Source organism: Camelina sativa, chromosome 11, assembly GCF_030686135.1.
Source record: "Camelina sativa cultivar CO46 ecotype springtype chromosome 11, ASM3068613v1".
NCBI lineage: Eukaryota > Viridiplantae > Streptophyta > Magnoliopsida > Brassicales > Brassicaceae > Camelina > Camelina sativa.
In genome coordinates this window covers 14,260,087-14,282,220 of record NC_141890.1, presented here as the reverse complement: position 1 = coordinate 14,282,220, position 22,134 = coordinate 14,260,087, and the positions used below count along the sequence as shown (strand labels likewise).

Sequence of the window (22,134 nt, the reverse complement as noted above, 5' to 3'; positions counted from 1 at the left end):
TTAACCAATTATACCCAAGACTGCATATATAAATTTATTAACATAGAACAAATGAAAATATATACTTATAATAGTTATTAATAAAAGAAAATGAAATCCGCACTGCCAATTATTTTTTCACCAATCAAACATTATTTTGTATCGTTTATTTTTGAATAACCGCACTTATCCCGCAAATACATTTGTCTCGCACGTACCGCTGTTGAACCGTACCGCACTAACAAATTTTTCGTCCCGCACTACTAAATCCGCGGTTACCATTCAGACCCTAAATATTCGATAACTTTATAGCAATTAGGAGAAAAATTGAAAGATGGTTGAATGCACAAAGTGGGTCTACCTTACTTACACATGTTGAATAAAATCTTCAAATAGAACCTTTAAAATTTACATAACTCTTTTTTTTTTTTTTTTCAACCAAACATTAATAAATTGAAAGAGAACTCCAAGATTGGTTGCCCAAACAGGAGGATAAGAGTTTACAAAAGTTGATTCAGAAGTTAAACATCTTGAAGACCGAGCAAGACAATTCGCCCTTACGTTGACGTCTCGAGGGATCATGACTAGGGTGAAGGAAGGGTAAGAAGATCGGAGCAATGCAAAATCCTCCAACAAATTGGAGAAAGCGGACCAATCGTCCGGCGTCTGCACCATCGCAACTAACTCTACACAATCCGTCTCAAAGGCCTGACAAACTACTCCAGCCTCCAGTAAAGAACCCATAGCCAAATCAGTGCTTGTAATTCTGCATGTAAGGGAGTAAGGCCTCTTCGGTGACTCCGTGCTCCCAAGAGGAGCGTTGAATCTTCTCCACTGCAACACCACCAGCCCATACCCTGAAAAGAATCCGTACTTTTCCATGAACCATCAATCTGACACCGGGGGAAGAAGCCCATGTCCTCATACTCGGCGCGTTATTCCCGAGTATGATTTGGCCTCCTCCCACAATAATTTATCATTAGCCGCTTGATTCAAGATTTCAGATGGCTCTACCTCGATACCTTAGAAAACATTTTTGTTCCTATCTTTCCAAATTGACCAGACAATCCAGGGGAGACGAATGGCTATATCCAAAGCCCCATATTGGGAAGAAGCCCGCCAGAATATGAAATCTAAATTTGCATAGATCGAGTCATATGGAAAACCTCACTGGTCTAGCACTACTGGGGACATCTCCCAAATGCACCGCGGCCGAGGGCACTCAAAGAGCGCATGGTTTATAGTCTCTACTGCAGAGTCACATCTTTTATACAGAGCATCACACCGGACACCCCGATACGCCAGCCGTTCTAACACTGGAAGAGTACGCGATCCAATCTGCCAGAAAAAGTGTTGAATCCTCGAGGGAACATCTAATTTCCATAACTGAGCCCACAAAAGCACACATATCGGCCAATACTCAACATCCGCAATTAGTTCTCGGGCCAACCGGTAACCTGATTTGACCGAATACTTCCCTGATTTAGTATAATGTCATACTAATCTTACATCATTTTATACTTTACATCAACTTCACATATTGAGTTTATATGATGGTAAACGAGGGTTCTTATAGTAACAATTGAGTCATATTAGTATTCAAGACGAATAAATACATGTCAATAATACTTTTGGTATAACAATTGAGGTTGACATGTAGAATACTACTTTTTGTATTTATTTTTTCTTTTTGCATGTCAATCTATTTCTAAATATGTGCATCTATTAGTAAACATATTGCTAATATATATTAAATTTGCATAAAATTTGGATGTGGATCATCTTCATGGTGTTAGATATGAAGATCATTCACGATGATTGTTGTTTCTTCTTCCTTTCAGCATATGATCATATTGAAATATCATCATTATATAAATCATTTTATAGTTTTAGTTCCAATAAACTCAAATATCAAAATGAAAATACCAAAATAAAAACATAAATTGGTTTATTCAGTATTAGTCCAACACATGTATCACTGTTTAGAATGTTTGTATTTACTATGTTTGAATGTATTATAACTGTTCTCATGCTAGACTTAGACTGTATAATTTGTTCAAATTTTAGCACTGAACCATCTATTGAGCTAATGGGAACATATATAGATGGATTAACAACCTAACTGAAGAATTTGATAAATCGGATAAGAAGGTAATTTGTATAAGTTCCGGAGTTGAATCTGCTAATATTATAAGTCAAATCAAGAAATCATAGTAAGCAATTTAACCTAATGCTAAAACCATCAAAATTTATTATTTTTGTTAAAAACAATGTATAATATTTTGAAGTACAAACTTGCAACATTGAAGAAAAAAACTATAACTGATTATTTAAGGTTAAAAATGCATGACTACTAACGTATGTTGTACTCTCACCATCTTGATAATTTCTTCGTTTTTTTATGCAAATGAATCCATTTTTAAAGTTGCTTTTTAATTATGACCAAGTCGAAATATAAATGTTACAAATGGTTCCATATAATTTTAGTGTCTAAAAAATCAAAATGGCGAATTGAAATCAACCCATAAGCAAGGATAGATTAGTCACTAAATGACACAGATTTATTTATTTGGGCCTACTAGAACTAAATAATCAATAATGACACTATACGACGCCGTTTGTTCGACGCGAAGACAACAAAATAAATCAACGGCTCAGATTATCCTGCTCCTTTCTTATCTACGGTAAACACGATTAAGAAGAAATCAAACCTACGGCGAAACAATACTTGCTGCGGCGAGCTGGCGACGATCAGAGAAGGCATGGAGGCGGCAGAGACGGAGCTTAAGAGACTCCAAATTGAAATCCTCAATAGAGTCTATGTTCTCGATATTAACTTATATATCATATAAGTTTATGGTTGTACATGAGAGTAGTTAAGTCTTCTTTAGCTTACTATTATGATATACTAATGTTTAGTATAAATACTCTTGTACCTCTACATTGATTCATTAATGAAAAATATTCTTTACATCAAAGTTAATGTGGTATGAGAGCCAGATTGAGGGCAATATCGGCTTGAGGGGGTATATTAACTTATATATCATATAAGTTTATGGTTCTATATGAGAGTAGTTAAGTCTCGTTTAGCTTACTATTCTGATATACTAATGTTTAGTATAAATACTCTTATACCTCTACATTGATTCATTAATGAGAAATATTATTTACATCAAAGTTAATACTCGAGGACCCTATTATCCCAGAGTTCCTCGGCCTTCTCTAGCGGATGGTGAATACGAAACGGTGGTTCGTCTATATCCCCATTTTCCGTTCCGGCGGCGTTAACAACTTTTGCATCAAATGAGTCGCTCTCCATTACTACGACTGGCCTCTCTAATCCCGCCGCGACGTCAAATATATTGGATTGCAGTGATCTAAACAACTCAAAATAGAAACTTTTGGCCAGTTTATTGGAATTTCACTATGGATTAGGAAAGAGATAACAAGGATTGATCTCTATACAAAACAGTTCGCAGCTAGACTAATTTGCTTTATTGCAAAATCGTTGCAGCGATAACTTGATCGTCTGCGTTTAGCACGTGGAAGTTTTACACATTCAGTATAATCACAACAATCTCTCGTATTATTACCGAGTAGCGACAAAAACAAAAATCAGATCGAGTCGGTCGGTCGGTCGATCCAACTCAAAATGCAAATCAGAGTGTAGAGATCTCAAAAACATATCTCCAATTTATTTGTTATTTCGAATAAACAACATAAAAAATGTCAAATTCTCAAATCATCAAACAGCCATTTATGTAAAATAGATTTAAATATTCCGAGAGATCGATCTACACCAAATTAATTAAGATCTATACGGCCTTGAAAGACTCGAGACTCTTGGAATGAAGCCACAGCTTTTCAACAACGACGGCCTCGTAGTTCTGGATCTTACCACCACCACCACTCTTGGCCGCAATTTTCAGATTGTACTTTGTACCGGAGACCACTTGCGTCGTTCCCTCGACAACCTTGACGAAAACAAGATTCCCCTTGGATTGTTTGTTATGCTCCCCGATGGCATACTTGGCGATCGCGATGACGTTCGGATCCGATAGATTCTTGATCGGCTTCTGGCTACCGTAACCACCACCGAGACGACCACCTTCCACGACGGAGACGAGAGGGATGAGGATGAGAGAGATACAGATCAACGACTTCATCATCATCATCATTTTTTATTTTGTTTTGTTTTTTCCTTAATTTTTAACCTTTTTTGTTTTTGTTTTCTGGGGGTCTTAACTGTATCGTAGGTTTGGTGTTTTATAAGCCAAGAGACTTGTGTAGATGTGTCTTTTGCTTTGGAATGTGGGCAGAGAGAGATAGGTGATAGTTCCAGAAATTAACGGAGATCCCAATCATCGTGTTACGCGGTGACGAGAGTGAGTTGTTTCTTTCACACCGTCGGATTTGACAACTGGATAATGTCCACGTGGCGCAACGACACGTTATAGAGTCAACGAGGGCTGTCCCGTCACGTGTATTTGTCACGAGACTCGTAGTGGAGTTATATTATTAGCAGAGCACTAAATGGGCCCATATAAGTTATATTGGGCCGATGTGGAATCGCGTCGGCAACTCATTATTATACGACGTCGCTTTGTAGTTTGTTGCATTGTTGATTTTGTTTAGATCAACGGCTCAGATTCTTTTGTTTCTGTTTTCTTTTCCGTAGTTATGATCACAGGTGATTACGAACGAAATTGACTTACGAGAACAATCCTTACTTTGCTGCGGCGGCGATCGGAATTTTCGAAATGGAAGACGGAGAAGGTATGAATGCTGCTGCGGCGGACCTTGAAAGACTCCAAACTGATATTCTCCGTAGAATCTCCCTTCTCGAGAGCAATGTTCTCCCACAGAGTTCCTCGGCGGCTCCGTCGCCTTCTCTACCGGTTGATGAAAACGAAACTGTGGCTCGCCTCTCCTCCATTCTCCGTTCCGGCGGCATTAACGACTTCTGCTTCAAGAGAGTCGCTCGAGATTACTACGACTGGCCTCTCGAATCTCGCCGCGACGTTCTCGGCGCTTCCTCTGTTGACCATCTCTGCAAAAGCATTGTTCTGGTACTCCTTATTCAGTGAGCTTCTTACGAATTTCGTATATTTTAGAGGTCTTCGAACAGTATTTTGATACGTGTATGTGATATGCGAAACTACACATTGACTCAAGAATCAGTGTAATCTCTATTGAAGATGCTAGTTTCGTGTTACAATCCTCTCTGCTAGTGTTTGTTTCCTGACTAAGTGCTCACAATATTACAGGTTAATACTCAAGCTTCATCGGATATTGTGGATTGCAGTGATCGAAACAACTCAAAATACTATGTGGTTGTGGTTCAGGTGGTCTTGATGGTTCTTGACTTGTTGAATTGCATTCTCACTTTTATTTCGTCTTTCATCGTATTGATCTGGTTGTTCTTTTTTATGGCAGTATACAGCCAGATTCAATGCCGAAGCAGTAAAGCAGTTTCTTTATTCACTAAATGAGGGAAAGATCCCAAAGAAAAGATTTAACTGTTAGTGCTTCTCATATTTTATGATCTATTAACTTATTTAAGTTTTTATGTTGCTTCTTTATGCTGAGGCTTGTGCTAATCTCTATGTATAGTGAGACTTGCTCCTGAGGAGACATCGATTAAACTGACAGGGTTTGAGCACAATGCGGTAACCTGTATAGGTATGAAGACAAACATACCGGTAAGTTTTGTTGTCCTCACCGTTATTTCTGTGATATAATTCAAATCTTTTGTTTGATTGAACGCTGACCGACTTTTCTACATCTTGCGTTATTTACATGTTCTGCCAATAATCTCTTGGTGTTTTGCTCATTGCTGCTCTTCACTATTAATTACATATAAGACATAGGAGTAGTATGAGAGGAACCTCTACCCACTTGTGTTTTCTTCTCCTAGACAAACCAATTTCGTGCTGTATTTTGTGTTCTGAAATACTTACAGAGAGTTTTCCCTTTCATACACATGTTCTTGCCAAGCGTTTTGCAGACACTACAGTATATTGTCCTGTCCTAGAGGCCCCGGAAGGTTTCAGTGCCCAATGGGTTACACAGCTAGGTTTTGTCTTGTTTGTTTTTCTAAGTCTGTACTGGGAGGTGTGGTGCATTATAACACAATTTGCATTAGTACGGAGCAGAAGTTAGAGTTTTCTTGTGAGCCAGCTGCTGATTGTCGTCCCACTCATTGTCTTTAGTACTTTCCCCATTGATAGTGAAAAAAATTATAACTTCCGATTTTTACAGTTCAATACCTTCTTTGCACTACCAGTACCAGAGTTAGTAATGGGTGTCAGGCAGAAAGCTAAATGACGTTATTTTTGGTCTGTGTATATATAATCTTAGGCACGTACCCTACTGCATTGATGTGTTTATCTTCCTTTCCTTATCCGGAAGTGCCCCACTTCAGACAACACACTATTTATTCTACTGTGACACATCAGTCTTTCAAAAACATCTTTACACCTTTGTATTAAGTAAATGGGCTTTCCCTTTAAGGTAATTAGTTATGTTGCTTAGGTTGCTCTCATAATGATTCCTCGATCTCAATTCGATGTGTGAAGAGTGACTTGTTATTTTTTAAGTATCCGTAGAGTTGGAAGTTTCAAACTTCAAGTTTGTATTAGTGGAGATATGGATCAAATGCATGTTTAGTATCATGTTTAGAGTATCCATTGCATATTTAGAACTTGGTTTTGAAATTGAAATGTACTTTCTATATATTGATACTGACGAGTTAGCTGGGCGGCTTTGGGAAATGTCAGGTGATATTGGATGAGGCCATAGCCAAACTTAAACCAGACTTCTTCTGGTTGGGTGGTGGAGAAATCGATCTGAAGCTCGGTGTCAGAACATCTGAATTCCTTGAATTTGTGAAACCGTTCATAGTTCCTTGTAGCTGAAATCAAGAATATTTGTAACACTATTTTTTTCTCCCTGTTATCAAATGTTACGCTTAGCTTAAGATTTTAGCTTCAATGAAGGTTTGTACCTCCCACACACATTGATATTCTTTGTAATGATACTTGAGCTACCTGCTAATTGGAGCTAAATGGCGGTAAGAGACCAAGTCTACATACCTATTAGAGTTTAGTTGCTTAATGACGGAGTATCACAGTTCTGTTACAATCTCAAATGTTGAAAAGTTCTTTTGTGCCACATCCACATGCAACAGATTATATAAAAGGATGCACCTTGTTTGTTGTATACGAGGAGAAATAAAGAACAAAAGAAGTTGGTCGTGAATATATATATAGATAGCACAAGAGTCATTACAACCACCAACACATGGTGAATGCATACATGCATATAAAAGTATGATATATAGAGAAAGGGGTATTGGATCGGGTAATTAAGACTTCTCATTGTGGATGGGAGGCTTACGATGAGGCTGAGGATAGTCCATGACCACTACTTCATCCCCTGTCTCGACTCCACCCAACACCCTCCTCCTTCCTCCACCATTGACGACGTTGTGTACCAAAGAAGCAACCCTGTGATGATGCTTATGTGACCCTAGACGACGAGCAGTGGCGCATCCAACATTGGAAGACAAAAGCAGAAGAATGAAACAGAACACCATCGCGAGTCCACTCCTCACAGAGCAAGACATGACTTCTCTTTGTCTTCTTCTTCTTCTTCGGATACTTGTATATATATTGTGTTTGTAGAAAAGACTAGAGCAGGACAAATACAGTTTGAAATGTGTTAATTGGTGTAAGAGAAGAGAAGAGGGAAGGAGTATTTGTAGGCAGAAGAGAGTAAAGAGAGTAAGACAAACAATGAATGCAGGTGGGGGAAGGGGGGTCCTTCATTATCATAACATGCTATTGTTCCTCTCTCTTTAATTTCCTTTCTTTCAATCGTCTCTCTTGTCTAATTATTCAAATATATTTTCATTCAGTTTCTGCATTTATACACATATCTATCGTATGTATATGGGTGTCTTGATCGGCCAAACCTTTTGTCTACTTGAGAGTCTTCGTGGGGTCATAATCTCATGCATTCTCATTTTCCTTTCTTCCACATTTGCTCACCTTATTCTTCGGTTCTTCCCCCTTTTCACCAGCGCCATTACTGTTTGATCGAACTATTACAAAACAGTTTGACGTGGTACTCTCCTAAGTCCTAAATAGATCACCACCTTATCATGACACTATTTGACATATCAGTCTTAGGACAAAACATAATTGTAAGTTATGAAGCCGCGTCTCTCATGTTCCACGTGACCGGTTGGGGGCTTTGATCGAGAGAATCTTTGAGGATCATAATTATTATGCATATCATCGATACTCGATAGCTAAAAACTGTGAACAAAATCAATACTTAAAAGTGTAAAATAAGAAGAAGAAGCAAGGCAGCATGGTCCGACCGTCTCTCTCCGTCAACGACAATGTGGGACCTTTACTAACATCACCGGCTACCCCTCAAACTTGTACCGACCGTGTCTGCCACGTGGCACAGTCCCCTTGTGCTTGCACTCCTATTGAGATTGGTCATATTACCTTCTCTCTATTCCTTGCAATTTGTAACCGTCATGGCCTACGACATGTGATGTCGGCTTATAGATTGAAGACAATAAAAGAACACACAACTAAGTCAAGGTAGGAGATGTGATAGATGGATTCATAAAAAAGTAGGTTATCATTGAGAGAAGTAGATAGTAGCAAAGGATATTATATACATTATTTTATGTTTACTGTACACATTAACAGCGCCCAACCAAAGGTCCTTAGAGAAGAAGTACATAGGTGGCTTGCTTAATGATTAATAAGAAGATGAAATATTCGGTGAAATAGAGATGGTTTAAATGAAATATCCAAGCAAGAGAGATCTATGGAGATCCAAATCCAAACGTGTTTTCTCCGCTGTAAGTAACATAGAGGAAACCATCATCATCCTTTTTCTCTTCGTACACGGAAGACATGAGGGCACCTGCGAAGTTATCAGATTCACCCATTTTGTAAAACGTGTATTAATCATTCATGCTCGCGTTGCTTGTATCAAGGATAGAACTCTTAGATAACACAGGAGATCTATCTGTTTACCTGTTGGAGGAAGAACATTGTCCACAAATATGAAGATAGCCTTTTCTGCACTCAGTTTGATTCTTTTGCGGATGACATACACAAATTGCCCCACTGTCAGATCAGCTGGGACTAAGTATCTGCAAATTTGAAATACAGAAGAAGCTTAGTCATCAATCACAAGTCAGGTCCGAAAGAAAAGGAAACCGATCCCCTATTAATAGACTTACTTTTTCTTGTCGATGGTTGGTATATCACTCTTCTCAGCCTTCTCAACAATCACCTGGATCCCACCAAAATACAAATGTGTGGCTATCATCACTAAAAGTCTAAAGTGTCGTTTAATTATACAAATCTATTTAATAAGCCGTAAGAATGACCAAACAAGCACTTAATAAGAATCGAGATTCAGAAAATCACATTCCAAAAAGAAAGAACTATCAAGTTCAAAGTCACAATGTTGTTATATAGACTGCAATTTAAACAACTCCATGTAGTAGTTGATACAGTGCAAACATATGTCACAAGCATGTAGCTAATCAGACAATGATAACCAGATAACCAACTGTTAGTTGGATGGACAGTTAAAGCTAATGCTATCTACAAAACAATAAGCAAAGAGACGATAAGTTCATAATCACCAAGCGAGAAACAAACAATATGAAAGGAAAGAGCCACAAAAGTGGAAACACAACAACTTAAACTCAGTGAAACACAAATGACTGGTCCGAGCAAAGAAAAGGGGACAATATGCTAATCACAGAAATCTTTGGATACGTGTAATGTGTCAATAACTCGGTATAGAGCTCTCACCGGAATTCTATCTGGATATTTCTCTCTAATCCGAGCAGCCTCTGCCCTTCTCTTCTCTGAAGGTTCAAAAAAAAACAGGATCATATTGGATCAAAGCAAGGTTTATCAAAGAACAAATCAAGAACAAAAATTAGGATCCAAACCTAAGTCATGCTCTTGCTTGAACGAGCTTTTTGCCATTCCTTCCACGCCTACACATACATAAGAAATAGGTGCCGCCAATCAGACAACCACCCCCAAAAAAAAAATCAACACTCAAAAACCGAATCATCCAGTCCCAAAAATAAACTCTGGAACTTAGATTTTAAGAATTCCCACAAACTCAGCAACCCTAAACGCAAGATTTCATCTTATCTATCAGTCGATCATGTTCCACCATGCCACTTTTTCCAAGAGTGCCGAGACTAATATCTAAATTCCCCCAAAAATACACGAAATCCAGCAGAACCCTTTTGGTATCAGACATAAAAAAGTCCACCTAAAGTCATACACAGACGAACCTAAGATCGATTGATCATCTTAAAAACCCAACCTTTTAAGTAATCTAAACGAAGTACGAGATCGCAATCAGACCAAAGAAAAAAAGAGAGGGTAAAACTCAATGATCAAACCTGTAGATTACAAAGAACGAAGCTTTCTCCCTAGAGCTCACAACGCTATCGTTGAAGATAACAACAACAACAACAACAACAATTTAACGAAAGAATATGAAAAGAAAAAGCAAATTAAGCAAGCAACCTAAAAAAAAATTCAGCGAAGCATTTAAAAATTGTATGTGATAAAGGCAAGATATTATCTACGGATGGTGCATGGTAAACACCTAAACACCTCAGCTTACGTGGTATTGCTTAATCTGTTAAGTGAAAATCTGACGGTAGATAATTAGCAATTTACTGGAGTAGAAATCCCAACCGTCCATAGATACTGACGATGTACGATAGACCTGTGCACATTAGAGTCGCGCCTCTAAAAGAGGATAAAGAAGAACCGGATATGCCGGGGATCACGTTTCTGCATACGATATGACGCATATACCCCCCCTTGAAACTGTTGGTACCTAGACTAACGAACGAAGGGTAACAAACAAGTGGAAAATTGAGCGTGTCGCTTTAAAGGCTTTAGTATAGGCCCATTTTGAATATCTTTGCAATAAACAAACCCACCCGATGAATCCGTCGACACTGAAAATCTGAAGAAGAAGAAGAAGAAGAAGAAGAACCGGGGAGTAGAGAGAGAGAGAGGATGGGCATAGGGAAGACCTTGTTCTTGTTCATGATTGGAACGGGTTATGGCGTATACGTTGCCCAAAATTACAACGTTCCCAATATTAAGAAGCTCACCAACACCGGTCTCGTCATCGTCAAGCACATCGAGGAGAATTATCGCAAACCCAATAACAACAAGGACGATGTCAATTGATCGTTCTCGATCGGGATTTTGTTGTAAAATTGATTGTGGTAGCTGATCAGGGCTTCTCTATTATTCTTTGTTTGGAAATTGAGGAAGACTAAAAAGAATTGGGGATTTTGATTAGGGTTTCTTGTTTTTCTTTTTTTTAATTAGAATTTGACAAATCTGTGGATCATTGAGTTGATTAATGGCTTCCTTCAAACTTTGTTCAAGGTTCAATGTTATGGTTTTAATTTCTATCATTTCACTCTTTATTCTAGGTTCTGTTTCTGTTGCTTTGACCATAAGACAATGGTAGCCATATTAGCAATTGTAGATCACATAATTAAGGAGTGTGTAATTCATAGCTTCTGTTGCAGTTCTCAATTGATTCCAAGGATTTGTGTCAAGTGTTTCTAGGCTCTGTGCCTACGGTTTCTCTAAGCATTATCTGTCACTGTCTTGAATGTGTTTGCATTGTGAACGTAATAAATATATCATCACATCACATTATTCAAATTTATCTCCAAGCGAACCTCATCACATATAAAAATATTTGATCAGTAATGCCTCTTCTAGTCTCGCCATTTCTTTAGAGGTCTCCAAAGAAGCAAAGAGCACAAAAACACATCTTACCACTGTTAACTGTTGTTGACGACTTGACTCACTTCATAAAGCAGATTTATTGGGCCCTATATCACGTAAATGGGCCTAAAAAGTTTAATAAGAGGCGCCGAATTACCTTTATATGTTTGCGTGTGGGAAAAGCAAGGTAATAATGTCTTCGCCGGCGATGTCAAGCAGCCGCCGGTTCATCCTCCAGAGGATGATGTTTTCATCAAAACCTTATCCGATTGGGAGGGATCTTCCTCTGAAGCAACGACCCGCCTTTAAGGGTCCATCATCACTGCTTACTCGAGTCAGGTTCCTGATCAATGACATTGAGGACCTCGACGTTGCAGCCGAGCACGCCCGTTTAGCTGCGAGGAAGAAGATGGACCCTGAAACAGCCACCTTAATCAGCAAAACCATCATCGGAGCCATGTGCAACGCTTGCTGCAATTTCGTCAGACATCGCTTTCTGCAATTTCGTCATCAAATCCCTCTGCGAGAAAGGCCGCCTTGATGACGCTCTTCGACTCTACTCCCACCTCCTCTCCAACAAACCTTCTCCGGACCACAACACGTACGACATCTTGACCAAAGCCATGGTCGATGCCGGGATGATGGACCAAGCTCTGGATCTCTTGTTGAAAGGAAGAGCTGAATTGTTCAATTTCCAAAAGCCAGGCATGTACATGAATCTTATTCGTGGCTACTTGGAACAGGGGAATCTCGACATGGCGTATCAGCTCCGGGACGACTTCAAGACTTGTTCCACACGCAATGAAATCGCAATCCTGGAATCACTATTCGTAGAGTATTTGTTCAAGCAAGGCAAGGATGAGGAGGCTATGGATCTATACAGGAGCTCAGTGACGATGAACAAGAACGGCTTGACAGAAAATGCAACTGTGGGCAATGTGTATTTAAAACTGTTGCTCAAGTACGGCAGAAAAACACAGGCCTGGCCATTGTTTGGGTATATGCTTGACAATCATTGCTGCTGGTTTCGGTTTGATGCGGATACTCTTAATTTGATGGTGAACGAGTGTTTCCAGGTGGGACGGTTCAGCGATGCGCTCAACATCTTCACCAAGGCCAAGACAAAGGTTGAGTACAACTAGCTGCCTGTGAGAGCATACCGGAACCTTATTACAAGGTTGTGTCAGAATGGGCGGCTGTCCGAGGCTGAGAGTTTGTTTGATGAATTGCTGAAAGAAGAGGTCTTGCCAGATGATGAAACTTATAAAGCAATGATTCGTGCATTTGCTGAGTCTGGAAGGGTCGAGGATGCCGTTCAAACTGCAGACAAGATGATGACTTCTAAACTCCACAGGGTTACTAAACTGTTACACTAGTTACTTCTGTTGACCTATATATAGGTTAGGTTTCTTTTGCTTTTACGTTGATTCTTTTGCTTTCATATTTCATTATGTATGTTACCTGATCGGTTTCATTAATTATATATATGTAGTTCGAGGTACATCAGTTTTTGTAAACAAACAATATAAAAGTGTCATCAATTGGAGGATGAATGAGAGAATGGAAGGTCATTCACATTTCTGTCATTAGCAACAGAGCTTCAGTGCCATTTTGTTTTGGCTTGGTCTGATCATTCTTCCACAATTTCGTTACACTTTCTTTCTTTTTTTTTTTTTTTTTTTTTTTTTTTGCTTAACTGTTAAAATGAGAAATGTTATGTGATGGCCAATTCTATATATACTTGTCGGATATGGTTTTTATTGGCGTTTGATTAATTACTTTGTTATGATGTCTTTCATTGAGGATTCTGCTGAATCTGGTTCGTGCTTCTCCTTGTTTATATCAGTTTGGTTCAAATCCTTTTACTTCTCACACACACACACATGTATATTGGAGTGAATTGTTGCAGATATGGACTCTATACCACATGTGTCACAGATGATATGTGTCCGTGGTGAGGATAATGGTGGATATAGAGATGATGAGGCTAAGAAGAAGAAGAAGGATGATGGTGGATATAGAGGTGAGAGAGGAATGGTTGAAGAGGGAGAGTACTGATGAGAAGGAAAGAGAGAGAGCCCTTTTCATGAAACATAGTCAGAAAGACGGTGGTTTTTCCCGAAGGTGAGTCTTTGATTATATTGGTGGTTCCGATTATACTCATATTTTCATAGCGTTTGCTGTTTAGTAGTTAACTGTTGCTTGATTCATGTCCCAAGTGTTGGTTTATTGCATAACGCTACTCGATGCTTGTACGTTATTAATGCTGATAGAACCACGGACCGTACATATATAGTTTGGAATGTGCTAGATTTCTGTAGATCAACAACTTACTAGGTTCTAGCCTTTTGTATATATATTACAGTTTACTGATGCATGGTTGTTTAATTTGTTAGTTTAAATGTTTGTTGGTAGCATATAGACCCTGAAAATTGGAACTATGTGGGTAATATTTACATGTTTCAATTAACATTGGGTTGTAGAACTGTTTTGGTTGCTGATAATTACGATTGTGAACCTGGCTATTCCATAGTACTTCATTTGTGCTGATAGAACCATGATAGATATAATTAAAGAGTTCGTTTTGCAGATATCGCACAGTCTATTATTGTCGTGTCCTACTAATTTTCATAGAGGCTCGGAAGGTTTTAGTGCCCAATGAGTTACACAGCTAGTCTTGTATTACTTGTTCTCTAAGCCTGCACTTGGAAGTGTGGTAGATTTCAACACAGTTTGCATTTGTTATGGACCCAATGTTAAAAGTCTTCTTGTATCAAGCTGCTGTTTGTCACAGTTTACTAAAACAAAAGGTTTAGGCTTATCGTTTTTTGTTCATACTTATATTGGACAGATCTTCACAGGTCCGACCATGTACAACTGAGTCAGTGGGTGTGATTACGTACAGAGGCATAGCATAAGCATTAGGCAAGGTCGCCATCGTCCCTAGCTAGAGGCTAAGCCATGCATGTAGACATGTAGTGTCGTCGATCCGTCTCATCATCCCTCCGTACTAATTAATACATCGCATCTCCATGCTTACGGAATTAATTAATTATCAATATTTAAAACAATGGACCATGTATATGTATCTGTTTGTCTTTTCTTTTGGATTTCTCAATATTCGAACTAATTAATATGGGCATTAATATTGCTGTAAAAGACAACTTATGTATTGAGAATTACTATATGTTTGAGGAATTACCGCTTATTACAAAAAGAAAAGAAAAAGGAGTTACTATTTCTTAAGAAACTTGCTATATACTTTGACATCAAGAAACTAGCTACTACTTGACTAGTAATTATGGCTTTATACACAATGTTACGTCAGAAGTTATTGATAACTATTAACTCCCCCATGGTTTTTGCTAATAAAGCAAAGTGAAAGACAGTTGTTTCAAAAAAGAAGAGGGCAACATGTGTCAAACTATTATTGGTGGGAAACCACAAATGAAAAAGAGACACGTGTCCCCGAGGTAGTGTTTGTCGCGTCTTCACCTGACAACTCCGTCTTGTTCCTTCCCTCTCCTAAAGATCCCAAAACCCAAAGAGAGACAGAGAGATCTATAAATGAGAAGAAACCCTAATCCCAAAGCATAGCTAGCTAGAAATCTCACCAAAAAAAGAAAACACATCATCACTCGCCGTCCGTTGAATCATGGTCGTCCCTCTTAGTTCTCTTCCTCCATCTCGTGGTTAGTAGATCTCTCAAACCAATCTCAAATTTTCACTTACATAGTTACATTTTACCCATCAAAGTTTTGTTTTTCTGGATAAAAATCTCATTTTTGTTTTTTTGTTGTTGTTGGTGTTGATGGGTTTTGTTGGCAGAAGGGTTTTACGCAATAAACAACCAGTTTCTAGCAAACGGACCAAAAGGGTTTATGGAGTTCAAGATGCTGGAGAACGAAGACATGTACGTTCGGATGGATTTTCCCGGCGTTCCAAAAGATGGTGTTAGGGTTTTTCTTGACCAGTCCAAGAAAGCTGTCTGTATCTTCGCCGACGCACCAAAGGAACACAAATACGACTACTCTTCCCGGAACTACGGTACCACTACCGGACTCGTCTGCCGATGCTGTGAAATCTCCGGCTTCATTTCCCTCATGTCCGACGGTGTTCTTAGGCTTCTCCTCACCAAGACCAACATCACTCCTCAACGCTCCTCCTGCATCTGTATGTTTTTACACTTTTCTTTCTTTATTTTAAATTACATTTATGTTGATAATAAACATTTTTTGGTTACTAACAAAAACTCTTGAATTAATTTTGTGTTTTCTGCAGCGTTTCTTGCTGGCCCAGATTTCCGAGAAGGTGTTTTTTAATTTTGTTCGATATGATCTGTCGTCTTCACCAAACTTTCTATTTTGATATATCGTCTCTGAGAACATTACAAAGTCTTCATTATTTTTGGTCAAAAAAAAGTCTTGATTTTTCCTTCACTAACGTTTGAAAATGTTGTCTTTTCTCTCTCTATCTGTGTGGGTCATAGATCTCCGTGGCGATGGTCCTCACAAATTCCCCCATGGCACAGATCCTCATGGTATATTCACATTTTTTACCCATACATATTTGTTGTATATATTGTAATAGTGTTAATTTGGCTGGTCTAAATAAGAATATTTGTTGTTGTTGTGATATGTGGAGCAGACCCGACGTTAACGGGTCGGATATTGATGCCACACCCATGTGTGAACTACGGATCTGATATGGCTTATGAGTCCAAACAGCTTCAAAACGGTGGTCTCTTCGTGCGTGTAGACATGCCGGGCGTTCCCAAAGAGAACTTCACCGTCTCAGTCGAGAATGGGAGAGTGAAGGTGACTGGTGAAGCTCCTGCTCTTAGCCACGACTCAAGTGGACGTTTCTACTCTGGTAACGTGGCTATGCTCTCCACTCCTATCGACATTCCCATCCGTAAGATCAAGACCATTGCCAAGAACGGTGTGATCCGTTTAATCATCCCTCCCGTTTGATTTCATTATATAATCATGATGATTAAGCTATATATGTTTTCTGTTTCTTTAAATTCGTGACCTTTTGTGGACTTTCTTTAGGGATTATGGTCATTATATTTTGAGCTAGCTTATGTTATCAACTCTGGATATGTTTTTAAAAAAAGACAAACTTTTTTTTGTGTCAAATATTTGGTAAACTTTGGGGTCTTCTTTAAATTGTTACCATTAAAGGTCTGTTGATTTGTAAAATGATACTAACAATTACTACAAAACTGAGTTGTCTAAGAATCAACAATAAGACAGTAACGTGTACACAAATACTACGCGATAAAGATAAAGTATGATTTAAAATAATTCTTCATGTGTGAAACCAAATAAGATTGGACGGCTGTGATTTCCGCAAGTGATAATATGTACCGTCGGATTCACTTTCAGGTTTTGAAACATTTCGTCAAAAGGTCAAAAGTCAAAAGTAAGCATGCCACGTCAGCTAAGAAGTTTAGATATTTTCCTTTGTTGCCTTTCTTCCAGAAACTACTAAACCCAAAAACCCTAAAGCACTGAAAAGCTTGATCTCTTGACTCTTTGTTGAACTCTCATCAGGGCCATGGCCGTTCCTCTAAGTCCTCAACCTCAATCTCCAGGTACGGAGGCATAGGCATTAAGGAAGGTCGCCATCTTCCCTAGCTAGAGGCAAATATCTATGCTTAGTGTCGTCCGTCTCATCATCCCTCCGTACTAATTAATTATAATTTATCGTATCTGCATGCTTACGGAATAAATTATCATATTTAAAACAATGGACCATATGCACCTGTTAGTCTTTTTCTTTGGACTTGCCAATATTTCAACTAATATGTAAGAAATAATTTCCTTTTGTGGTTTTATAGAAATTACAGTTATATATTTTCTATGGAATAATGTTATTTCCTAATAAATCTCTAGTTTGATGGAATTTGAGATTAATAAATACATGTCTTAGCTCATAATTAAAGACATCCCAAAAGAATCACACATTATATAAGTTTTAGATAGGGGAAAGAAATTTAATCTCCTAAACTAAAAAATCATGACTTGGGGAAACCGTTCATAAATAAATCTGATAAGATCATAACCGAACCAAACCAAAGAAGATGCTTAGTGGTTTCCTTAGTTTTAGGATATCAAGACCACGATTCCATATCCCATTTTATTAATTATGTTCCTTGTTTCTAGGGTTGGTTATCAATCTGTTTTGTTTCGTTTGTGTATTTAAAGACTTCAATGTCACGTTAATAGAATAGTCTTGAATTTGACAAAACAGAGTTTATCTCTTTGGTTTCTAGTTCATGTGTTAGACATAACACATCTCTTTGGCTTTGAAGAGGGACCATTCTATCAAAATCTCTGACTACAATTAGTGAAAGTAGTCGGTTAACTTCTTTTGTAATTCTATCATGTAATCAATTATGTTGCTTAAAATATCTTAGGGGTTCATGCATGTAGTACTTTAATAATATTGCTCATGCACTTACATAATATAGCTCTAAAAGACAACTTAATTATGTACTGAAAATTGTATGTTTGAGGAACTACTTCTTACAAATAAGAAAAGAAAAAAAGAGTTACAACAGTATATTCTTAAGAAACTTGCAACCTTCTTTTTTGTTTATTTTTGACATCAAGAAACTAGCTACTTTCAACTTGACTTAGTAGTTACTACTAGTAATTATGGCTGTATACACAATCTCACGTCATAGTTATCACAATGGTTAGCTAATAATAAATCACAGTGTAAGACAGTTGTTTCAAGAAAAGAGGACAACACGTGTCGAAATAATATTGGTGGAAATCACAAATGAAAAAGAGACACGTGTCTGCTAGGTAGTGTTTTGTCGTGTCTTCACCTGACAACTCCGTCTTGTTCCTTCCCTCCCATAAAGATCTCAAACCTCCCTAAATGCCAACAATTAGAGAGAGGGAAGTAGGGAACTATAGATAAGAAGAAACCCTAAATCCCGAAGCAGCTAGCTACAAATCTCACAGAACACACATCACTCGCTAGCTCGCCGTTGAACCATGGTCGTCCCTCTTAGTTCCGTTCCTCCATCTCGTGGTTAGATCTCTCAAACCAGTCTCAAATTTCGCTTACATAGTTACATTTACCACTCAAAGTTTCCTCTTTTTTTTTTGTTTTTTTTTTCTGGAAAAAAAAAATCTAATTTTGTTGTTGTTGTTGGTGTTGATGGTTGCTGCTGGCAGAAGGGTTTTACGCAATAAACAACCAGTTTCTAGTAAATGGGCCAAAAGGGTTCTATGAGTACAAGCAGCTGGAGAACGAAGACATGTTCGTTCGGATGGATCTTCCCGGCGTTCCAAAAGATGGTGTGAGGATCTCTTTTGACCAGTCCAAGAAAGCTGTTTGTATATTCGCCGACGCACCCAAGGAACACAAATACGACTACTCTCCCCGGAACTACGGTACCACCACCGGACTCGTCTGCAAATGCTGTGAAGTCTCCGGCTGCACTTCCCACATGTCCGACGGTGTTCTTAGGCTTCTCCTCACCAAGACCAAAATCACTCCTCAACGCTCCTCCTGCATCTGTATTATATATTTACCTTTTTCTCTTTTTTTTTTTTTTTTATATATATTGTTCAGTCTTTAATTCAGGGTTTTTTTTATGTGTTTTCTACAGCGTTTCTTGCTGACCCAGAATCCGGAGAAGGTATTTTTATTCGATCTGTCGTATTCACCAAACTTTCTATTTTGATATATCGTCTCTGTAACATTACAAAGTCTATTATCAAAAAAAAAACATTACAAAGTCTTCATTTTTTTTTTGGGTCAAAATTAAAAAGTCTTCATTTTTCCTTTACTAACGTTTGAAAATGTTGTCTTCTCTCTCTATCATCCAGTGGTCATAGTTCTCCGTGGCGATGGTCCTCGCACCCATGGCACAGATCCTCATGGTACGTATTCACATATTTAAACATCTATTATCTGTATACTTATTTGTTGTATACCATATAGTGTTTAGGCTGGTCTTAATAAGAACATTAATTTGTTGTTGTCGTTGTTGTGATATATATGTGGAGAGCAGATCCGAAGTTAACTGGTCGGATATTGATGCCACACCCATGTGTGAACTACGGATCTGAGATGGCTTATGAGTCCAAGCAGCTTCAAAACGGTGGTCTATACGTGCGTGTAGACATGCCAGGCGTCCCTAAAGAGAACTTCACCGTCTCAGTCGTGAATGGGAGAGTGAGAGTGACTGGTGAAGCTCCTGCTCTTAGCCATGACTCAAGTGGACGTTTCTACTCTGGTGACGTAGCTATGCTCTCAACTCCTGCCGTCAACATTCCCATCCGTTAGATCAAAACCATTGCCAAGAACGGTGTGATCCGTTTAATCATCCCCCTCCTGTTTGATATTTCATCATCATGATGATAGAAGCTATGTTTTCTGTTTCTTTAAATTCGTGACCATTTGTGGACTTTCTTTAAGGATTATGGTCATTATATTTTGAGCTAGCTTATGTTATCAACTTTGGATATGTTTTTTTAAAAAGACAATTTTTTTTTTTGTGTCAAATATTTGGTAAACTTTTGGGTCGGCTTCTTAAAATTGTTACCATTAAAGGTCTATTGATTTGTGAAATGATACTCCAACAATTACAAAATTGTTGTCAAAGAATCAACAATAAGACAGTAACGTGTACACAAATTCTATGCGAAAAAATAATTCATCAAGTGTGAAACCAAATAAGATTGGACGGCTGTGATTTCCGCAAGTGACAATAGGTACCGTCGGATTAACTTTCAGGTTTTTAAAACATTTCGTCAAAAGGTCAAAAGTAAGCATGCCACGTCAGCTAAGAAGTTTAGATATTTTCATTTGTTGCCTTCTTCTTCCATATAAAGTTCCAGAAACTACTACTAAACGCAAAAACCCTAAAGCACTGAAAAGCTTGACTACTCTTTGTTGAACTCTCATCATGGCCATGGCCGTTCCTCTTATTCCTCAACCTCAATCTCCAGGTATTATGATTCTTTTCTCAAATCTCATTCACATTTTTCACTTTTTTACGTCGCCGATTCGAACTGATTTGTTTTCTCTCTCGTTGAGAAAAAAGCAGAAGGCTTTTACGCAATCAACAACCAGTTTCTAACACATGGGCCAAAAGGGTTCTCTGAGTTCACGATGCTGGAGAACGCAGACTTGTTCGTGAGGATGGATTTGCCTGGAGTTCCTGAAGAAGGCGTGAGTGTTTCTCTTGAGCGGTCGAAGAAAGCTGTGGTTGTTTACGCCGAAGCACCAAAGGTTCAAAAACACGACTCCACAGACCGTCAATACGTTACTATGACTGGACTTGTCTGCAGATGCTGTGAGATCTCAAGGGTCACCACTCACATGTCCGATGGTGTTCTTAGACTTGTCCTCTCCAAGACTCCCATCTTTCCACAACGCTCTTCTTGCATCGGTAAATTACTCATTTCTTTTTTTTCCTCTATTTTGGTTTATTTTTATATGTTCAATAAGCTTCTGAATAAAAGTTGATGTTTTTGATTTTGACAGCATTTCTTCGTGGCCGGGGTCTCCCACAAGGTATTTTAATTTCCATTTTTATTCAGAAACTTTCTAAATCTAAAAGTCCGTCTTTTCCTACACAAACTTTTGGAAATTGGTTTACTCATGTTTATATGTTTGTTAGATCTCCGTGGCAGTGGCACTCACAGATTTCCCCATGGCCGCATTGGCACCGATCCAAATGGTATTCTCCTCTGCAACCTTATTGTTCTTATTGTTATTATATTAGTACTGAGATTGGGTGTTTAAAAACAGAGTATTTGTGTTGTATCGTGTATGTATGTGTGGATCAGACCCGGCGTTAACCGGTCCGGTATTGCAACCACATCCTTGGGTGATCCCAATATCGGTCATGGCTTATGAGTCGAAGCAGCTCCAAAACGGCAAACTGTACGTGCGCGTAGACATGCCGGGAGTTCCAAAAGAGAACTTCACTGTCTCTGTCACGAATGGGCGAGTGAAGGTGACTGGTGAAGCTCCTGCTGTTAGCCACGACTCAGGTGGCCGTTTCTACTCTGGTGACGTGGCTATGCTCTCTGCTCCTGTTGACATTCCCAGCCGTCGAGTCAAAACCATCGCCAAGAACGGTGTGATTCGCCTCCTCATCCCTCCAGTTTGATCATTTCCATGATGAATCTTCTGAGTTTGTGGATTTGTCTTTTCTAGAGTGGACCCTTTTTCTGGGATTGTGCCGTTTGTTTTGTAGATCATTTCCTTTTTATGTTTTATCAGTACTTTGGATGATGTCTCAACGACAAAACATATTTTGGTATGTTTCAACGACACAGCTTTTTGTCAT

The 22,134-nt window shown here is 38.6% G+C and overlaps 8 protein-coding genes and 1 pseudogene across 10 annotated transcripts; 6 read left to right on the top strand and 3 right to left on the bottom strand.

Annotated features, from left to right (window-relative positions):
* Window positions 1-3,652: 3,652 nt before the first annotated feature.
* On the bottom strand, window positions 3,653-4,157 carry LOC104723469 (cysteine proteinase inhibitor 4). Its single transcript, XM_010441844.3, has one exon. It carries the CDS (start codon window positions 4,155-4,157, stop codon window positions 3,795-3,797), a length of 363 nt encoding a protein of 120 aa, XP_010440146.2. The 3' UTR covers window positions 3,653-3,794.
* Window positions 4,158-4,296: 139 nt separating this feature from the next.
* On the top strand, window positions 4,297-7,095 carry LOC104723467 (uncharacterized). The gene is made up of 5 exons (XM_010441843.3): window positions 4,297-5,048; window positions 5,247-5,324; window positions 5,416-5,500; window positions 5,593-5,681; window positions 6,759-7,095. Exons 1-5 carry the CDS (start codon window positions 4,740-4,742, stop codon window positions 6,894-6,896), a joined length of 699 nt encoding a protein of 232 aa, XP_010440145.2. The 5' UTR covers window positions 4,297-4,739; the 3' UTR covers window positions 6,897-7,095.
* A 133-nt stretch (window positions 7,096-7,228) lies between these two features.
* LOC109127706 (protein GOLVEN 1 pseudogene) lies at window positions 7,229-7,720 on the bottom strand (annotated as a pseudogene). Its single transcript, XR_015571730.1, has one exon. The product of XR_015571730.1 is annotated as a protein GOLVEN 1 pseudogene (transcript).
* An 898-nt stretch (window positions 7,721-8,618) lies between these two features.
* LOC104723466 (autophagy-related protein 8f) lies at window positions 8,619-10,664 on the bottom strand. Its single transcript, XM_010441842.3, has 6 exons — window positions 10,445-10,664; window positions 9,977-10,024; window positions 9,834-9,889; window positions 9,251-9,303; window positions 9,042-9,160; window positions 8,619-8,928 (listed from the first exon to the last, which is right to left on the bottom strand). The coding sequence occupies exons 2-6, from the start codon at window positions 10,011-10,013 to the stop codon at window positions 8,828-8,830; spliced, it is 366 nt and encodes a 121-aa protein (XP_010440144.1). The 5' UTR covers window positions 10,014-10,024; window positions 10,445-10,664; the 3' UTR covers window positions 8,619-8,827.
* Window positions 10,665-10,969: 305 nt separating this feature from the next.
* LOC147933973 (uncharacterized) lies at window positions 10,970-11,485 on the top strand. The gene has a single exon (XM_087473706.1). It carries the CDS (start codon window positions 11,076-11,078, stop codon window positions 11,250-11,252), a length of 177 nt encoding a protein of 58 aa, XP_087329832.1. The 5' UTR covers window positions 10,970-11,075; the 3' UTR covers window positions 11,253-11,485.
* Window positions 11,486-12,430: 945 nt separating this feature from the next.
* Window positions 12,431-13,865, top strand: LOC104728001 (pentatricopeptide repeat-containing protein At3g60980, mitochondrial-like). Its single transcript, XM_087472414.1, has 3 exons — window positions 12,431-12,883; window positions 12,995-13,162; window positions 13,746-13,865. Exons 1-3 carry the CDS (start codon window positions 12,431-12,433, stop codon window positions 13,863-13,865), a joined length of 741 nt encoding a protein of 246 aa, XP_087328540.1.
* A 1,439-nt stretch (window positions 13,866-15,304) lies between these two features.
* LOC104723465 (putative 57 kDa heat shock protein) lies at window positions 15,305-16,948 on the top strand. The gene is made up of 5 exons (XM_010441841.2): window positions 15,305-15,499; window positions 15,636-15,980; window positions 16,089-16,118; window positions 16,297-16,347; window positions 16,455-16,948. Exons 1-5 carry the CDS (start codon window positions 15,463-15,465, stop codon window positions 16,778-16,780), a joined length of 789 nt encoding a protein of 262 aa, XP_010440143.2. The 5' UTR covers window positions 15,305-15,462; the 3' UTR covers window positions 16,781-16,948.
* Window positions 16,949-18,664: 1,716 nt separating this feature from the next.
* On the top strand, window positions 18,665-20,372 carry LOC104723464 (putative 57 kDa heat shock protein). 2 transcript variants are annotated; one of them, XM_010441839.2, is made up of 5 exons: window positions 18,665-18,857; window positions 19,004-19,348; window positions 19,441-19,470; window positions 19,661-19,714; window positions 19,846-20,372. In XM_010441839.2, exons 1-5 carry the CDS (start codon window positions 18,821-18,823, stop codon window positions 20,118-20,120), a joined length of 741 nt encoding a protein of 246 aa, XP_010440141.1. In that variant the 5' UTR covers window positions 18,665-18,820; the 3' UTR covers window positions 20,121-20,372. The 2 variants fall into 2 exon arrangements, with proteins under 2 accessions (XP_010440141.1, XP_087329831.1); XM_087473705.1 differs by having other exon boundaries at window positions 18,710-18,857; window positions 19,007-19,348.
* Window positions 20,373-20,680: 308 nt separating this feature from the next.
* Window positions 20,681-22,133, top strand: LOC104728000 (putative 57 kDa heat shock protein). Its single transcript, XM_010447045.3, has 5 exons — window positions 20,681-20,785; window positions 20,884-21,228; window positions 21,324-21,353; window positions 21,460-21,519; window positions 21,629-22,133. Exons 1-5 carry the CDS (start codon window positions 20,743-20,745, stop codon window positions 21,952-21,954), a joined length of 804 nt encoding a protein of 267 aa, XP_010445347.1. The 5' UTR covers window positions 20,681-20,742; the 3' UTR covers window positions 21,955-22,133.
* Window position 22,134: the final 1 nt, after the last annotated feature.